Genomic DNA, 18,048 nt, shown 5'->3' on the forward strand with positions numbered 1-18,048 from the left:
GGGAAGATCTCATCAAGTTCTGTCTTTTGAACTTTGGTGCTGGTAAAAACTCCCCAAACCGCATTAGTCACAGCCTCGTCTCTTAAGAAACCTACTTTGAGTAACTGCTGCTTTCCTCTGCCATTTCAGCTCAAGTGTAGTGTAGCTGAAACTTTCAGAGTAATGCCTTTATTGCAGAGGCTTCTTCCCCTGCAGAGGCAGGTGAAATCTCCAGTACCAGCTCATATGACAAGGTGGTCATCAGGAGGTAGAACCCTTGCGCAGTCTAGTTGATATACTCCATCAGTTAGCTGTAGCTTGCCATTGACATTGCCACTGTCTTTAGCAATGTGGTGCTGCAGCCAGCTGTAATCATCGGTCCTGTCATTCTGCTAATTAGGGTACTGTGTTTAGGAGTATTGGGTGCCTTAGGTTCATTATGGAAGTGGCTGGTCAGTAAGGGTTCTGAGACAACCTTTCGGTCTCTAAATGCTGTTGCCATCTTTTGGTTTTACCATTAAAGATAAGGAGGAATTTGAAAATACAAATACATCCCCATTGCACTTCTTTCCACATGCCCTTAAAAGTCTTGTTTTGAATATTCTAGAGTTGCTAATGTGTTGAGATTGTCTCATCTGTGTGGCCATGCAGAACTTGGAAGAAGGTATCAAATCTTTTGAAATCCTTAGGAAGGTCTAGCTTCTCTTAAGTTATCTTTACGTGAAGGATAAAGTTTTATTTGCTGTGAGGTCAATAGCACAAGGCATTACCTGAGTTTTGAGCTTAAGCTGTGTGTTTAATTGCTGGTTAATGATAGAAATCTAAATGAGTTAAAGTGGTGATGCTGACTTATTATGGGAAAACACTTAGAAGGTGTAGCTAAATGCAGGCATTCTTTTTTTGTGGCATCTTGCAGTTATTTATATTGCTTACAACCTGGCTTGGAATTTACTTGTTAGTGAGGAATATGTTCTTGTCTCATTTGTTGACTCGTGTTATGAAATGCAAAACAGGTTGAGAGACTCTCAGGTCTGATTTTAAAATAAGTCGGCTTATCTGGGCAAGAAATGCAAAGAAGTTCAATTAAATATATTTCAATGTCTTTGCTCAAATACTCATACAGAGTGACAGGGCAGGGTATGCCGTGACAGGATCTTGCCTGCTGTCTTTCATCTAGATTAAAGACTGCTGTAGAGGGAGTTTTAAAAAAAATGTTAAGGGGGGTTTGGAGGTAGGCTCCCACTGGTTTTTAGAAGGATTTGTGCAGCTAATTCTATTTCTTTATCTTTGAAAAGTTTGCTCTATAAATTACTGCATTTCATATACTATATAAACAGAGGGTCAGTTTTGCCTTACATTATGCTTTTGTTGGCTTAGACAACATGTAAAGAAAAATTTTTTGTTGAAGATGTTCATGACATATGCAAAGTATGTTTGCAAATGGAAAGTCACGGGCAGCTAAATGGGTAGCTGTATTTGTATTAAATGGCTGTTCACAGAAGTAACCCATAAGATGGAACAAAGAATTGCCTGTAGTGTTTTAGGAGAGTTCAGCAAATATAGTTGTTACACATGGGTGTTCCTGCAAGGACCCATGGTAGTGGTTTTCCTCCTTACACTGTTCGAAGCTGGGGCCAAGGTCAGAAATAATAATCTACAAAACAGAAGCTGGCATTTGGAGTAAATGGTGAGGCAGAGAGCAGTTACCTGTCTCCCCTTCTCCCTGCGGGCTGATTTTATTTGCAGAATGGAGAAACTGGACTAGTATGATGAAAGTCACACAGAAGCATTCTGGAGATAGAGTGTGCTGAGGAAGTAAACTTAAAGCTTTCACTGAAATTTTAGCAGTAGATTTCCATCTTTCAGCATGCATCCCAAGAATTTAACATTTCTGAGATTTTTAGACAAAACCCTGTCAATGAGGTAAAATGTTTAACTAGAGCACAAATGAAAAACCTCTCCTATTCATGTCAAACTTGTCTGTGAGCTAGTATTTTTCAAAAATCTTTTCACATGTGACATCAATAGATGTCGCATTAGGCAAGTATTGCCATTGAGCCCCTCCTGTGAGGTGAATTTAGCTTTGGTGCTTCACTTGCAAAGAAAGTACCAGGAGGATGGAGCAAAGAAATGCTACTAGTGTAGGTGTTGCCATTCCACAGCGTTGTCCCTGTCCTAATTTCCACTACTCAATTTACACCTTTCTGAGTATGCAGTTTCGTTCAAGACTTCCAGGTTCGAATGTATTTCAGAAAAATGCCTCCCTGCCCTCAAGCCCACATGTTTCTGTGGAAGGGTATACTGTATGTCACAGCATTTCCTCTTCATGTGCACTTCTAGCATGTAAGAAAAGTGTTTCGTCATTAAGGGTTTACAGTTTGTAAATGTAGTGTATGGAAACTTGTAGAAAAGCATCTTTTGGGAGGCAGTGGGATGGAAGGAGAGGTAGGAGACAGAGGTAGAAGCAATTTCTGGAATATGACCTTTTCCCAAGTTTTTGTTTTGTATGAAGATAGCAAAGCAAGCTGGCTTTTATAAATGATGTTCTGACCTGGATTACCATGATGGATTAGGCATTGCTGCTCTGTGGTGTTAGACTTGATGAAACACTACGTGGGAAAGCCATGGAGCAGGTGGAGAATAGTGTTAATCCTTCTTGCCATAGTGGTTTATATGGCACTAAGAGTATGTAAAAAGCAGACAAATGGGTGGTAGAGTATAAGAAAAGCAGCATTTCCTCCGATCTGAGATAGAGCTTTAATCCAAAAGGCTGCTTCATAAATGTTTTTTCCAGCCTTTTGAAATTTTCATGTGCCTAAGATATTTCTGTGCTGGTGACAATGAATTACTTTGCCCTCATTGATGCAAGAGTGCTAGTAATCTACCGGGTAGCCATATGGTTCACATTTATTTTAATGTGGCTTTGACATGAGGAGAATAGCTGAGACAGCAGAAGAAAGTGCTTATGTCTTGGCCTTCAGCCAGAACTGAGATTATTTATGTTTTGTAATCAAAGAACTACCAGTTTTCTCAGTAAAAAATATTTGAAAAACATGACGGGCTTAAGATGTCAGTCCTATCAGGATTTTGTAGAACTAGGAAGTAGGCTTTGCATTTTATAGACCAATACAGCTGCAGCGGGATCTCTTCCCAGGTGGGGGGTGGGGTGGGTCTGGATTCTGTTTTGGCCTGCTAAACACGCAGAAGGAAATGCTCTTTCTCTGGTTTCACACGGCTGCAGCTCCACAGCCCAGAGAGCTAAATGAGGATGTTTGAAGGCGAACAAGAAGTGCAGATGTATAGTATGTGATACATATAGATTACATGTATGCGAGAGCAGTTCAGGAAAACTTTGTTTCAGTCTCCCAGCACATTGTTGCTGTTGCTTGCCTATTTCATCAGTTAGAATTTATTCATAAATAAATGGCAGTGAATTGTTTCTCATAAGGATACACTGGACCGCTAGTGTAAATATTGGGTTTTCCCTTTGGAAAATTACTTTTCTTGGGATTTGGGAGTTGGATGGGCCCATGTTGACATCTGTTACCAAGACATGACAAATATATTATAAATACATATGATAAAACCTGAAGGAAAGATTTGGGGGGTTGTGCTTTGATTTTTCACAAATTCGCAAATAGATAAATAATGGTTATTCTCAGAGGAGAGGAGAAAGCAGAAGATGCAGCTTGAGGTGGAGAAGGAAGGGGCACTAGAAGGAGCTGCAGAACTCCATACCAACTGTGGGAGAAGGCAGTGGCTGGGGATGGTGGGTACAGATGGCACCCGCCAGTGCCTTCCCCCGACGCCTCTCTGGGCTGTGGGCACTCCTAGCTTGGTTGGTGTCCATGGGTGGGAAGGGCTAGCAGATAAATGGCCCCATGTGCCGAGGTCAGTAGAAACCTCCTCTGCTTCCAGCTTTCCACTCTATACTTTGAAAATACCTTGGAATGGGGTAGGGAAAAGAAAGAAGAGCGCACAATTTCAGAACTTAGAGAGCTGCTGATATATACCTTTGAAAAACCTGTGGAAAATGAGCTAGTAATAAAAGCCTTCAGTCTCACAATAATACATAAAATGAAAAATAAATTTTACTTGCAGTACAGAAGGTAAGTGCAAAAAATCTTATAATGATGCGCCTGTTGGTAGGAATAAGGTGGTGGCAACCATTATTTAAAACTAACTTAGCAGGACTTGGTGGTTTCTTTCATATAACTACACCACTAAGGAGACAGCCTCTAACCAGAGTGTTCTAGTTATATTAAAATATATTATGAAAATATTGACACTGGTTTGTTACAAATCTGTGTTGCTACATCTTTCTTCACCCTTGTCTATTCACACATTACTCTAGACATATATTTAAACTTTTCTGCCATATAAATAGCTTAATTATCTTTTATTAACTGTTGATGAACAAAGGCCCTGCTTTATTCTCTAACCTCATGCAACTTGAATGGCTCTGATTTTTTTTCTTTTGCCTTCTTCGTCTTTTTCCAAACCCAGAAAGTATTTCCTCACTTGCTATGTTTGGTGACAGAAGTCCAGCACAGGTCAATGCTTTGTACAACACACTTCAGCCAGGATGAATCTGACAGGGAAGTTTTATTGTCAGACTGCTGTTCCTAATATTTGCCCTTCTCCCATTAATCATCATTGTGATGGAGATTTATGTGACACAGCAGCCAAAGCGAGAAAGAACGCAGCCATAGAAGCTATTTTACAGAACAGTTTTATTTTTCAGGCTATTGTTATTTTCATGAAAGCTGTATTGTTTTTTACATTGATACATTCTTCTGTTTTGACTTTAAAGTTTCATTTTTAGAGTATCTTTGAAAAATGAATTAGTGGGGCCTCCTATTCCATGCAGACATATGGGACACCCTGTGTCTGGAAAAATCCATGTAATGCACTTGATGAAGTACCTGTAAGCTTGAAAAAAAATATAAGGAACACTTAGTCTTTCTGGAAGAGGTTCCATAAACCATCTTGTGTGCCATTACTGTTAGCCACTGGGTGATAAAAATTGTACTTTTTGGTTTGATGGATAAAATCTTACCACTTCAAATCACAACCATTTTAATAACAATTATGGTAATAAAAGTTATGACTTAGTGTCCCAATGTAGGAGGTGGTCCTCAACTATGTGTATAATTTACCACGTACGGGAACAACCATAATGATGTTTGTGTGTTTAGTCTATTTTTAATCTTATGACAATTGATCTCCCCTGTGTTTTGTAAACCACAGATTGGGCAAGACAGGTTTACCGAGTCAGTGCTTAATCTGTGTAATCTGGAGGGTGGTGGTGTGGGAGGGTGGTAATATGTAGAAAAGGGTTGTCTTGAATTAGATAAAGCTTGTTTCATGTCACTGTGCAGCCTTGTGAATAAATCACTGAAATCTCAATTTCTTGAATGACTGCTGAACAGTTATCTCTGTTCTCTAGTACAGTCGATGACTGAAAAAGGACCTTACTGAAATATTGAAAACCGAAGAGCTATAATAAAAAACCTTTATATTTAGCATTTCGGCATTACACCATTCTGCAGGTCTCTGGCTCACCGTACACGTGTTCTTAAATCTTTGAAACCTTAAGAGATTCCGTTAGGTTCAATAGCCAGAGAAGAGCGTAAACTAGGCATCGTGCGCAAAGAGAAATGGCAGAAATATCATATGTAGTCATGAAATAAATGATAACTGCTGTGGATAAAGAGAATCTTTATGAGGGAGAGAGATTAATAACTGAGAAAAAGATTAATAAACGCATCCTATTGTGTATGTGTGCAGGCATGAACAAAGGTAGCAAAAGGGTAAGCACGAAGAGCAGAGTGTGTTTCCAGGTTGTGTTAACCATGCTCGGGCGGAACAGTTGTTTGCTATTAAAAATTTTCCTGTAGCTCTTTTGGCATCACCTTTAGGATATTTGTTTACAGACAGTTGCCAGTTTAGCCATAAGTGGTCTGCAGTGCAGATGACCTGTGCTGTGGCTGTTAGCTCGGGTCAGGTGCTGCATGGATGGGGCTGTGCTGTGTCCAAATACAGCCCTGAATCTGCAGCAGCTGCTTTTGCATGGCAAGGAGCAGATAAGCCTACAGGACCTGACTTGACGCCGTGAGGAGGCAGGCCAGTTGCAAGCAGGTTGTTAACTTGGGCTCTGCCCTGCTAAACCCAGAAACTGAGCCGCTCAAATGTCACGTGCCAAAATTCAAAATTTCAGCAGTTGATATTATTTCAGATGAGGAATTCTGACAGGCCTGTTTGAAGATATCTATGTCTGAAGACCTTGTTCAGGTATAGTGACCTTTTCTAAGAGATAGTTCTGTAGCGGTAATTACATTCTTATTGGTATCATCTTTCCCTCTGATAATAGATATATTTTACACATTACAGGAGTTATGTATCTGTCAAAAATATTTAGTTGCATATAATCTTGAAATATGGAACTAAAAATTATATTAATTGTTTAAATACATGAGGATGGAGTATTTTTTTCATGCCATGGAATATATCGAACTTTTATTATGTAAATGTATTAAAGATCATGTGTGATCCATAGGACAGTTTTAGGTGATGGTGAATATTCCTGTTCCCTCTGGCATCCTTGCTTGCCATGAACTGCTAGACCCAAGATGGTGTCACTCATTATCAAAAACCACCTTCCAGTTCCTGTTCACAGTGTGTGTCCAGCAGCTGCTAAAACAACACATCTCTGCCTAGCAGACTCTGCCTGGAGTCAGTATCACCCTTTCCGTGCAGAGCAGATGATAGTGGCATCCACTGATACCTTGTTGCACAGGCAGATGGTGTGTAAATACTTTTTTTGAGACCGGCCAAGCAAGGAAGCCCTTACTAGGTCTCTTGTGGAAAAGTGTGATGCTTACACTCTCTTTGGATAAATTTTTAGGTTATGAGCTTTTGTTTCCCTGCAAAACCTTTGAAACTGACTCCAGAGAGGCGTGCAAGCCTTGCACAGTCTATGTCCCTCATTCTGAAAAGAGCTTACTAATTGATTAACGTCAGTAAATTTTGTCTGGGCATATGTTCATGCTTTCTGATATATCAGAAAATATGTATTTTGTATGTCCTTCCGCTCTGTCTTGATTTAAGCAGTATCTTTAGCAGTAATTACAACCGATTTGAATGTACTATTTAAGGTACAGTGCATGCAAAATAACATATGTCCTGGCTCTTGATAAGATGATCTGGGAATCTGAGTTCTGGTTGGCTTGAAGCAAAAGGGCTGAATGCGTTATAGAGCACTTTGTCCCTGATGTTGGAAGATGTTCAACATTTCTTCAATATCTAATAATAATTTTTTCTGAGGTCACATTAAGGCAGCCCCTCTGCTCAGAGATTTTAGGAAGTATAGCAGAGCAAGAACATAGTGCCTTTGCGGTGCCGACTGTGCTTCCTTTCGTGTCCTTGGTTACTGAGGTGGTCACAATTCTCCAGTCTGCTCACTGACATCTTCACTCTATGCTTTGGGATAATCAAATAAAATCCTGTAATCTTTTGCAGTTCCTGCCTGATCTGTTCTTGTAAACAACATTCTCATAAATATTAATATATTCTGACTACTTCCTAGCAGTAGCATAGAAGAGATGACTACAGAGTTATTCACAGAGCCTTAGCTCTTCCCTTTAATGAGCTCTTGGGTGAAACTGAAGCAAACCCCAAAGATAGGATGCGTTTCAGAAAAAAATAATCGTGTAATCTGAAGACTCTAAATGTTTACATGCTTGTTTACTTATACAGATTATCATATAATTTGCCTGACTCAGAACTATAACGTTAATAAATAAACCCATGAACTTTAATGACATTTACAACAAATGCGTGTCAGCTCTCATGCTGTCTTCAATACAGTTTATGCAACTGTGCTGGATTTAAAGTGCTGGTGGTGTTGCAGTTACAGTATGCCAGCATTTTCTGGAAGTTCAGCTTAATTCTATTTTAGCACAGGGTTTTGTCAGTGATATATTAAAAAAACACAAACAACTTCGATGGTGTGGCATTGATAATTTAATTACTAAAAGTGATAAGAACTAGAAAAAAAGTTTTAAAAATGCATTAATGGGTACTTTAAGACAGGTCATGACAACAACAGCCTTACAGAGAGAGGCTGCTGACCAACCTTTTAGGCATAAATGTACGGCAATGTATGAAATTCATGTTCTAAATTTTGATAGCACACACATGGACACCCTCACCCCTCCCCCAAAATCCACATAGTGGGAAAGCTCATTCATGTAATCTAGTTTTTATCATAGGTTACATTCTTCTTTTCAGCTGGAAATAATGAGATCGCAAAGGCTTCTGCCTAGCTTCATTTAACTATTCATATTAATGTGTCGTGTGTGAATAAAACTTAAGGTTGATCTGTAGAAGGCAGTATGATTCTTTGTGCATAGAAAGTAGTATGAAAGTAGTATCTCTTCCATAAAGAGATTGACAGATGTAAAAGAATGGAAGCATTTTTATTGCATCATTTGGTATTCCTGCCAGTAAGCAGCCACGTCAGGAGTTCCATAGCTGAGGTCTAAAATGAATTACTATAAATGTAGACCTTATGTGGTAGATATTGAAGTTTACAGATGAAAATTCAAAGGCCTTTGCTAGCTTGTGCGATTTACAGACACAATTACCTTCTATTTCCTCCTGAAGCGCATATATATATATATGATTAACGTTCTATCTTTTCTTTCCTTTAATGTTTTACTGTAGTTTTAACTCTCATTCCATTTGTGGCTGGTTCTTTTACTTGGTAAAAAAGCTGCTTCCCCTTCAGTATATTTGTTCAGTTTATTTGTATAATAAACCATAGTTTAAGCTGCTTATTAGTATTTAGGAAAAATAATACTATTTCAATATTTTACTGAGCTCTAAATAGTTTTATGATTATGTCAGTAGGTCTGTAATTTGGTTACAGGACTATATTTTCTGATATACTCGTTTTTTATATAGTTAGGTAGATGATGCTATTTTTCTGGACTGAATTACTCCATGTAAAAGTTTGGGGTTTTTACATTTGTGGTGGTTAACATTTCACTGCATAATAATATTAGAGAATGAGCTATGTTTTAACTGTGACAATAAACCAGACCTGGTACAAAACCGAGGCTGAAGGCCACGTGCTTCCAATCTCTAGAGATGGCGCAATTTTAGATTAGCAGTGTAAGTCATGTTGCTCTTACTGCTTTTATAGAATGGTTCCAAGCCTTTCAGGAGTGGTCAGGCACCTTCTAAATCATTTTACTGCCTGAATTCTGGCACTTAGGTCTCTCATTCACACCTGCCCAGTTGTTGCCTATAAACTGTAAACTGCAGTGGAACGAATTATTTTCTACATTTTCAACAACCTGTTGCCATTTTGCAATAAATCAAATAAATCAGGCTGTTCGTCTTAAAAATCAAGGAGTGTCCCTTAGCTTCCTCTAACATCCGTGTCTCTTGGTTTTTTTTTAAATTTATTTTATTTTTTTTTATTTTGCTCTAAAAGCTCACCACTGTTGCCAGTGAGAAACCGATGGATCAGTATAATTGGAAGGAGTTACTAAATATCTGTAGAAAAAAGAACAATATTTAACAGTTAAAATTTGGCATTTGTTTTTAAATCCATTTCGTTTGATACTGCATATATATGTAAGAAAAACTGAGCATGAGCGTGAGGGGAATCAGAAGAGAAATAGGAAAGACTAGATTTAATTTTTTTGTCAAAATTCTACACGTTAGAATATATATATGTACATACACATGCATGTATGTGGTGCTTGGCGGCAGAAAGGATGAAGGTAAAGAAAAAGGAAGCGGTTCTGATTGTCAATCAGCATTATTCCTATATTATTCTCTGATGATGACAATATGAATTTCTGAGACGATCTGAAACACTAAATATAGTGCCTTTATAGTTTCTCTAACACTAATTTCTCACATTTTGGATTAGAATAGATAGGAATTGTTTCTGCCAATGTGATTCAGTGCTTTAAAGATGTAGTTATACATCTCTACAGCTAAGCCTTGCTGACAGAATAGTAACGGTGTATATAGACCTGTGAGGGAGGTGGGTCTCCTGGTCTCACTGCTGTCATATGCGACGTTGTTTTGTTCGCAGGGTTTTGAAGAGGAGCAAGTCAGTGGATCACTGTCTCTGAGGTGACACTGTGAAAGAAGTTCCTTTTGCTGGGATTTATTTGCTTCCTTGGTAAAAGGATAAAACATTTTCATAATGCTATGGGAAAACACAACTCTCCTGGCCAAGAATTTCTCTTCTAAAGTAGACAATAGTGTTCATGGTTGTAGTGGTGTGTAATGACTTCTAGGTTTGCACATATGGTAAATACTTCTAATATTATCTCCTCATTTAGACTGCACACATCTGAGCTTTAGTGTGTACATAGGTATCGTTAAGGTAAATTTAACTATGCAAGTTACGCATGTGCTATCTCACTGCAAGTTATCATTTATTTGTAATCTGCATCTGTTCTAGCCTCTTCAATCCTGAAGAGAGAGAAGCGGAAGAGAACAAAAAATGTCCATTTTAACTGTGTTACTGTGTATTACTTCACAAGAAGGCAAGGCTTCACCAGCGTTCCCAGCCAAGGGGGAAGCACGCTGGGAATGTCTACTCGCCACAACAGCGTGCGCCAATACACACTGGGAGAGTTTGCGATGGAACAGGAGAGGCTTCACCGAGAGATGTTAAGAGAGCATCTAAGGGAGGAGAAACTCAATTCTCTAAAATTAAAGGTAAAAATTATTCAAGATTTTGATCCCTGCCTTATTTATTTAAATGAACAGTGTCAGAGCTATACGGGCCTGATGTGTGTGTTCTAAACAAAGCCATTTCCTTTCCATCATTCCATTTTCAATCAAAACAATGTCAGTTTTATTTTTTTTTATTTTACTGAAGTCATATTTTTGTTTGGTTATTACCAAGTGGTGCCATAGCTCTTTTTGATGTGTACCTCAAAGTGCTTTAAAGGGACGTTATTGTTTACTCTCTGTTTTCTACAGAGAGGAAAACAAAGGCAGAGGGTGGTAGAAGTTAGTCTTGAACTGGGTGTCCAGCAGAAGTCTGGAAGTGCCTGGAAGAGAATGAGTCTTCTGAGCCCTTGTACAGTGCCCTGTTAGACAAGGGAATGGTAACACCCTAAGTACAGAAGGTGAAACAGCTTATTTTCTTGGCCAACTTGAGTGAATTTGGCAAGAAGTAAGAAACAGTAATACTAAAAACGTTTTCTTTTTTCAGTGTACTAATGTCTACGATCGTATGTCTTTAATGTTTCACCAAAGGATGTCTGTGTTAAAGAAGAAATGTGTCAGAATTATGGGATAAATCAGTTTAGCTGGTCAGAAGAATCTTGGCTACAGTTTTGAAGGTATCTTTAAATATAGGAGAGGAAAGAAACTGTACTTGAGAATAGAGAAGGGGTTTGTGTTCTTGGAAGTGTCCCTTCTGCCTCTTTAAAACTGGTGGCAAACTTCAGGTTTTGCTTTGTTTTTGTAGTGGATGAAACACTTCCTGTATAATGGCTTGTGATATATGTATTTGGGGCTCTTTTTCAGATGAATCCTCTAATTCAAAGTGAACAATATTTAGAATTGTAACCGAACTGCTGTGCTCCATAGCCCCTTCTTCTGTGATATATTTGTTTCAGATATTACTACAGTTGTCCAGAGTAAACTGGCACCCTCCAAATTTAAGAAATGCCTTTTAGCATTTTTCTCATAGAATGTACTACATTCATGAGTTCTGTCTCTGAACTCCTGAAGAAGTGTGCATGACCCTTATTATAATAACTACTTATTTCAGTCTCCTAATAGTTTTTTATTTGAATAGCTAAATAGATTCTTAAATAGTTCATAAAATTTGATCTATCATAATGAAAACAAATGAACATAAAACCCCTCAGGACAAAGGCAAATTAAAAATGGGTATTTGGACAGGTTTGAAACCAAAGGCTAGAGTGTTAGTGACTTACCACTAGGTAGAGATGATACCTCTCAGCATCTTGCATCACAAGATCTTCAGAGCATCAAATGCGAGTTGAGCTGTGTCAGTGTACCCAGTGTCTGTGTAGATCCCTTGGCTGGCCTCCAGGAATCAGCTCAAAGAGAGGACTCCCCAGCGGAGTGAGTCAAGAATAGTAAGGCATGCAAATATTTCACTTTTCCCTTTCTTTTTGTAGCTAGAAAGTAAATCAAGAAAAATCACAGATCCTATTTACCTCTAAAGATTGGATGAGGCCTTTTAGCCTTCATCTGTATGAGTAGAGCTTGGCTCTTTGTGCTTTCTTAATTCTTCTCTTGGCTGGGATGGACCTCCTTTCTTCATTAACTTCACTCCAGCCCACTTTTTTGGGGCCATAGACTACTTTCAGCTCCTCTTCCAAATACATGTTCTTCCATCTTCCCAGTCACTTGAGTGGATGATAATCTTTACTGTGACTGTTAAGTTCATGCAAAGCCTCTTCACCTGAGAAAACATTATGAGTAAGCACAATAAATTAGCTGGAAGTGTCGTTATAGCTTACTCATAATGTCTCCTCAAATTAAGATCTATTAAAACAATGAGCATGACCCTAATGATGTTAAGGCTCCTGGGTCTGTGGACACAGTTGGTTTCCTCTGTGGGAAATTGTAAGGAATAATTTCCAGCTAGGGCAAGCAAAGATGTGTCTAACCTAAATTTCTCACATTTTACAGAGCTGGAGTGAATTTCACCCAAAGGCTTCACATATTCATTGGCCCTTGCCTTGTTCTGTTGTTATGACATTAACCTTTAGCTTTATGAGTGAAATTTTACCCATCTACATATCAAGTTTAATTCAGATGAGCAATATTATGACAATCAAGAGCACGTAATGTTCCCCTGAAGTTCTGTATTGGAAAATGTATTTGATGATCCTTGATAATCTTCTTCCCTCCATAGTTATCCAATTACTTGTTTGAGAAATGTTCAGATCTTTCATTTTATTAATTCATTTGTTCTTTGTGTGACAAAATTGAGAAAAAAAAAAAAAAAAAATCAGAGGCGACAACATGGAAGTCATCCAGCAAAGCAGTCAGGAGCTAAGGTGCTTTGAAATGACAGACTGCTGTCTAATCCCACTTGATGCCCAGGCACTTGAATTTACAGCCCCCGCTGGGTGCATACAGTATTCGGCACGTGACCGGAGTCCATTCCTTAATGCTCCACCGCTGTGTAGCAAAGCAGTTAAGACCTGCAGGAGGAGGAAGAGAAATACATGGCAGATTTGCTATGGTTCTATGGGTTCCTTTGTATGCTGAGCGTTACAGCATTCACCTCATGGGTAAGAGCCCTGAAACTTAAGTTTTATTAAATAGTAATTGAATAAATGACTAAAATGATTACAGAAGCAGGGATTAGAATTCTTCCCCTTCCCCAGTTTCAGACTTAAATTCTGATAGGCAGTTAAATAACAGTGATCTGCTTAAGGAGTGTTTTGAGCCTTGTGTATTTAAAACTAGAGAAATCAGAAGTCTTAGGTAGGTCAGTCTCCTATTATACTAAAAAAAAAAAAGAAAGCAAATAAACATAAATACACTGCACTGAGTTGTACCTAGCTAACAAAAATTGAAAAATATAAAAAAGTCAAGGATGCCATTCCGGATTTGAACATTCAGTTCAATGTTCAAATTGTACAGTGGCGTATTCCGTCCCACTGGCTTCAGACAGCTAATTCAAGATCCATTTAATTACTCTGTGGATTTACCTGTGTCTCACCGTAGATTATACAGAAAAAGGATGACTTCTAATGTTGTCCTTCCTACCTTGCTGAACTAATACATTGAAATACCTGGTGTAAATAATCTCTCCATTGCCCCAGGGCCAGGCAGAACTGATTAAGGAGCCATTACCCCCCCTTTTCCTAACCACTGTAATCTGAGAGAAGTTTGAGAGGACATTTTGAATATGCCTGCATTTAAGATGAAGAGAGAGCTGGAGAGAGCTGGAAGTATGTGCACAGAAAGGGATTTGAATGTTACTTGTAAATAAGCTGAAACATGAAGTAAAATTAAGGCACTAAACTCTGAAGGCTGCCGTTAGGGAGAAAAATTGAGAATACATTGAAAAGGAGACAATAATGCCTCTAAAGCAGAGTTGTGGAAGTGGCAGAACACCTCTGCATGAACTAAATACGGTGCTGAATTGCTAAGAAGGGGTGTTTACTGATCTTGGGAGAATTTTTCTTTGTGCAGTGTAATGCGTGTACGCACACTGCAAGTAAGGACTACCAGTTGCGACGCTGAGACTCTCCTCCTTCAAAGGGAGGGGTAATGCTTTTAACCTGACTTTACCAGTCAGGAGTAATCAGGATTTTTTTCCTGTGACTGTCTTACGCAATTGCTACAAACACAAAACTGCAATTACAGAAAAGCGGAAGCAGTCAGTAGGAGTTCACTGTCGAGTAATTCAGTAATGCCATAAATGACAGTTACATTCCAAAAGATTGTGGAAAGGACAAACTGTTAGTATAAATGGGGAAATGAAACAGTTGGGAATATAATAAAAGTAGAGATAGTGGAATGGGTAAGATTCAGGACTGCTTTCTTACACATAATAAGAAGCATAGCTAGGTGGAGATGAGAGGGAGTTACCTTTACAGTGATAATGGTTAAATGTCTAAACACTCATACAGAAAGGGGCGTACATATTCAAGGAGAAAAGAAAAAATAAATTTAGTGCACTGAAGGAAGGTTAATTTCCCCATCCATGGTAGAGCTCACTGGTTAGACCTGACAGATAACACAACTACAGGGTTTATAAAAATTCTTCTACAGAGAAAATCGCATGCAGAAGAAACAGGCAACGGCAGGTATGACTTCAGTATTTCCTCTGTATGTAAAACTGGTGCCTAAAACTTTAGTTGGGATAACAGGTCAAGCTGAAATTTTCTGCAAGTAAATAAGGCAAAACAGAGAATTTGAATGGCTTTTTTTCTATAGGTAAGAAACATTCAAATTACATTCACTGGGGGCCATTTTTCTGAGGTCATGGTGACGGCTATGATGAAAACTGTTAATGCAAATGAGACTTGAAACTTCACCGGCGCATAGTTATCACATAGTTGTACCATGTTTGATTTACAAAAGCATAAGAGCATGTTCTTGGCTAGTGTAGATCAGTGACCTCATCAACAGAGAACATTACATAGAGCTGATGAACACTGGGAATCTTCTGCTTGTTTGTTTTTCCATTTTAAGCAAAATCATCTCATAGAACAATAATACAAGAAAAAGGATTTATTATTTGACAAACCACGTAACTGCACTTTCTTCATGTTTGCTGTGTAGTACGATGCTCAATCTGAGTAACCTGAGATTGAGAAAATATAATTTTTGTAGTGAGTGTCTTTTGTTTTTTACCATTTTGATATTCTTTTGATTCTCAAGCGATTTTCTCTGTAGAAGAATTTTTATAAACCCTGTAGTTGTGTTATCTGTCAGGTCTAACCAGTGAGCTCTACCATTGATGGGGAAATCAACCTTCCTTCAGTGCACTAAATTTATTTTTTCTTTTCTCCTTGAATATGTACGCCCCTTTCTGTATGAGATGGGTTACAGGAGTATGATACAGATGTGTGCTGTCTTATGAAGGTGGCACTGGATGTTTGTGCTTGATGTTCATGGCCATTTAATTTTGAAACTGTTTTTGAAAGGGTTGAGAGCTAGGCTATACATAGGTAATAATGTAGTGCCAGGACGCTTGTATCTGTAGAGGCTCAAAAATCCATATCCCTAGGAAGGGAGCATGAATCCTCTAAAACCTTTCTCAAGATCTTCCACAAGAGATTAACAACTACCTTACCTCCTTTTTTTCAAAGTTTATTAATTCATTCGCTACCTAAGAATAACCTTAGCGAAGCACTAAAATGTACGACAACACAAAGCGAAATGGGTTATTCTCAGGACCAAAGAGGACTAGAACGAACTTCAGAAGAGCTATTTGCCTCAGCTATGAAATACATTGCAAATAATCAGGAAGTAACGAGGGTAGAAAGGGGCAAAAATCAGGTGATTTCCAGGTTTAAAACTGTCAACTCAAGAAGCAAATCCAGGCATCTGCCCAAATGATTAAGTAGAAATACTGCTTTGGGACCTCAGCAGTACAGACATAAAACAACCTGTCAGGATAAAGAGGAACAGGATAGCAAATAGTACATAAAATAGACCATTTTACAAATCTGTGATGCATCGTAATCTGAAACAGTGCTGGTGGTATCGTAAAAGGGATATTGAGAATTTCAAAGACCCCAGAGACAGGAACTAGAATCTATTAAGGGCTCAAAAATTACCTTACAAAACAATATAGAGAAGTGTAGGATTTTAGAAAGGCATGAGATCTGGCAAACAATGCCAAATGATAAAGGACAGGAAGAACAGCTAAGAAATTAGAAATGTAGGAAAAAAATTTGCTTCATGACAAACATGAAACTAAAAACGTGTATTTAATTCACACGTTAAATGTGAAAGAACTGCCTTTTCTCCCCAACTGTAATCATATTCTGGAACTTCCCGGCAGTCATGCAGCATCTTTACACACAGATTTCCACATTCATAATGCATTATATGTCTTCATATCTATGGCACATCTGTGTGAATAGAGTTTAAGGACTTCATTAATTGTTGTATGCAACAGATGACAAAGAATGGTACAGTGGAATCTGAAGAAGCTAATACGCTGACGCTGGATGACATTTCTGATGATGATATTGATCTGGACAACACTGAAGTAGACGAGTACTTCTTTCTACAACCCCTGCCAACAAAAAAGCGAAGGGCATTGCTGCGAGCTTCTGGAGTGAAGAAGATTGATGTGGAAGAAAAACACGAGCTGCGGGCCATCCGTCTGTCCAGAGAGGATTGTGGTTGTGACTGCCGTGTGTTCTGTGATCCCGAAACTTGCACTTGCAGTCTTGCAGGCATAAAATGCCAGGTAAATGTCTATATTACTGTTGCTATTTAACTGTTGTGGCGGGTGGGGGCAGGGTGTGTGCACACACGCGTGTACATTTTGTTGTTGAAGTTGTAACTACTGGGAATTAATTAAGTTAATTGTTAAGCGGTAAGACTTGTGGCTATCAAACCAGTGTTTTAAGGCCAAATTTAAGAGCATACAGTCTGTAATACAAACAACCTCTTAAACATCTTTATTTTATGATTGGTTTAGGCACGTACATTGTTTAGTATGTTGGTTTTTTTGTTCTTATACAAATATCCTGCTCCTCGTATTCCCCTTTGGCCTTCATCTAAATACACAGATGCAGACAACAGAAGAATCAGTAGCCCGCAGATTTCAGAGGGGATATTATGTTTTATTTTAGAGACAATTCACATACTGTCCAAAGGTGAATTATAGTCCAAACTCGGTGAGAAACAATAAATGAAGCTCTGAGGTACCATCTTTATTTTAACATGCATGATACTTAAAATGCATGCATGATAAACTCGCATGTAGGCAATAAAAAATATATCTGCTAATACAGCAGGTACCTTTTCCTCTGCAGACTGAAAAGGTATTTCATATTGTACATTCACAGTGTCCAATGTACAGCTGTAAATGTCCCAAAATGGTCCCTAAAAGATGTTTTATACTAATTCTCCTGAGTCGCTGTTATGCAGCTTAGTTGACTTCTTGAATGCATTTTTCATCATTTCTTAAATCCAAGCTAAACTTTCTGTGCTATTCTAAATAATACATCCCCTTTGCTGTTCCCGTTTCCATCTTCGCACGTGGGGAAGAAGATGTACTAGGTTGTGCTGTATGGTTCTCCTCTGCATCGTATGTGATTTTTAGCTATTATAGTGTAGATTAAAGCCATAGATGTTAAGCTATCTAATTGAACTGTTGGACTTGTGGAGTTGGTCACATTTTTAGAAATTTAAGATGGCTATTATTAGATACCTAAGTTCTGCCCACAGTCAGTTGAGCTTACAATGTTGCACCTACAATTGACTGGAATATCTTTTAAAATGTACTTGAGTTTTTATTGCTACTATCTGTGGTCAGGTATCCCAGTCGGCAACTTTATAAAGGTTTTT

At 38.4% G+C, this 18,048-nt stretch overlaps 1 protein-coding gene across 3 annotated transcripts in view; it reads left to right on the forward strand.

Moving 5' to 3' along the window:
- CSRNP3 (cysteine and serine rich nuclear protein 3) overlaps window positions 1-18,048 on the forward strand; it is a 113,835-nt gene that overhangs the window by 85,877 nt on the left and 9,910 nt on the right. For all 3 annotated transcript variants that reach the window (XM_064451502.1, XM_064451501.1, XM_064451504.1), the window contains exons 4-5: window positions 10,469-10,728; window positions 16,646-16,942. In XM_064451502.1, the coding sequence (XP_064307572.1) occupies window positions 10,469-10,728; window positions 16,646-16,942 (557 nt within the window). The remainder of the gene's footprint in view (window positions 1-10,468; window positions 10,729-16,645; window positions 16,943-18,048) is intronic.

This window comes from Phalacrocorax carbo, chromosome 5 (genome assembly GCF_963921805.1).
Source record: "Phalacrocorax carbo chromosome 5, bPhaCar2.1, whole genome shotgun sequence".
NCBI classification, from domain to species: Eukaryota; Metazoa; Chordata; class Aves; order Suliformes; family Phalacrocoracidae; genus Phalacrocorax; species Phalacrocorax carbo.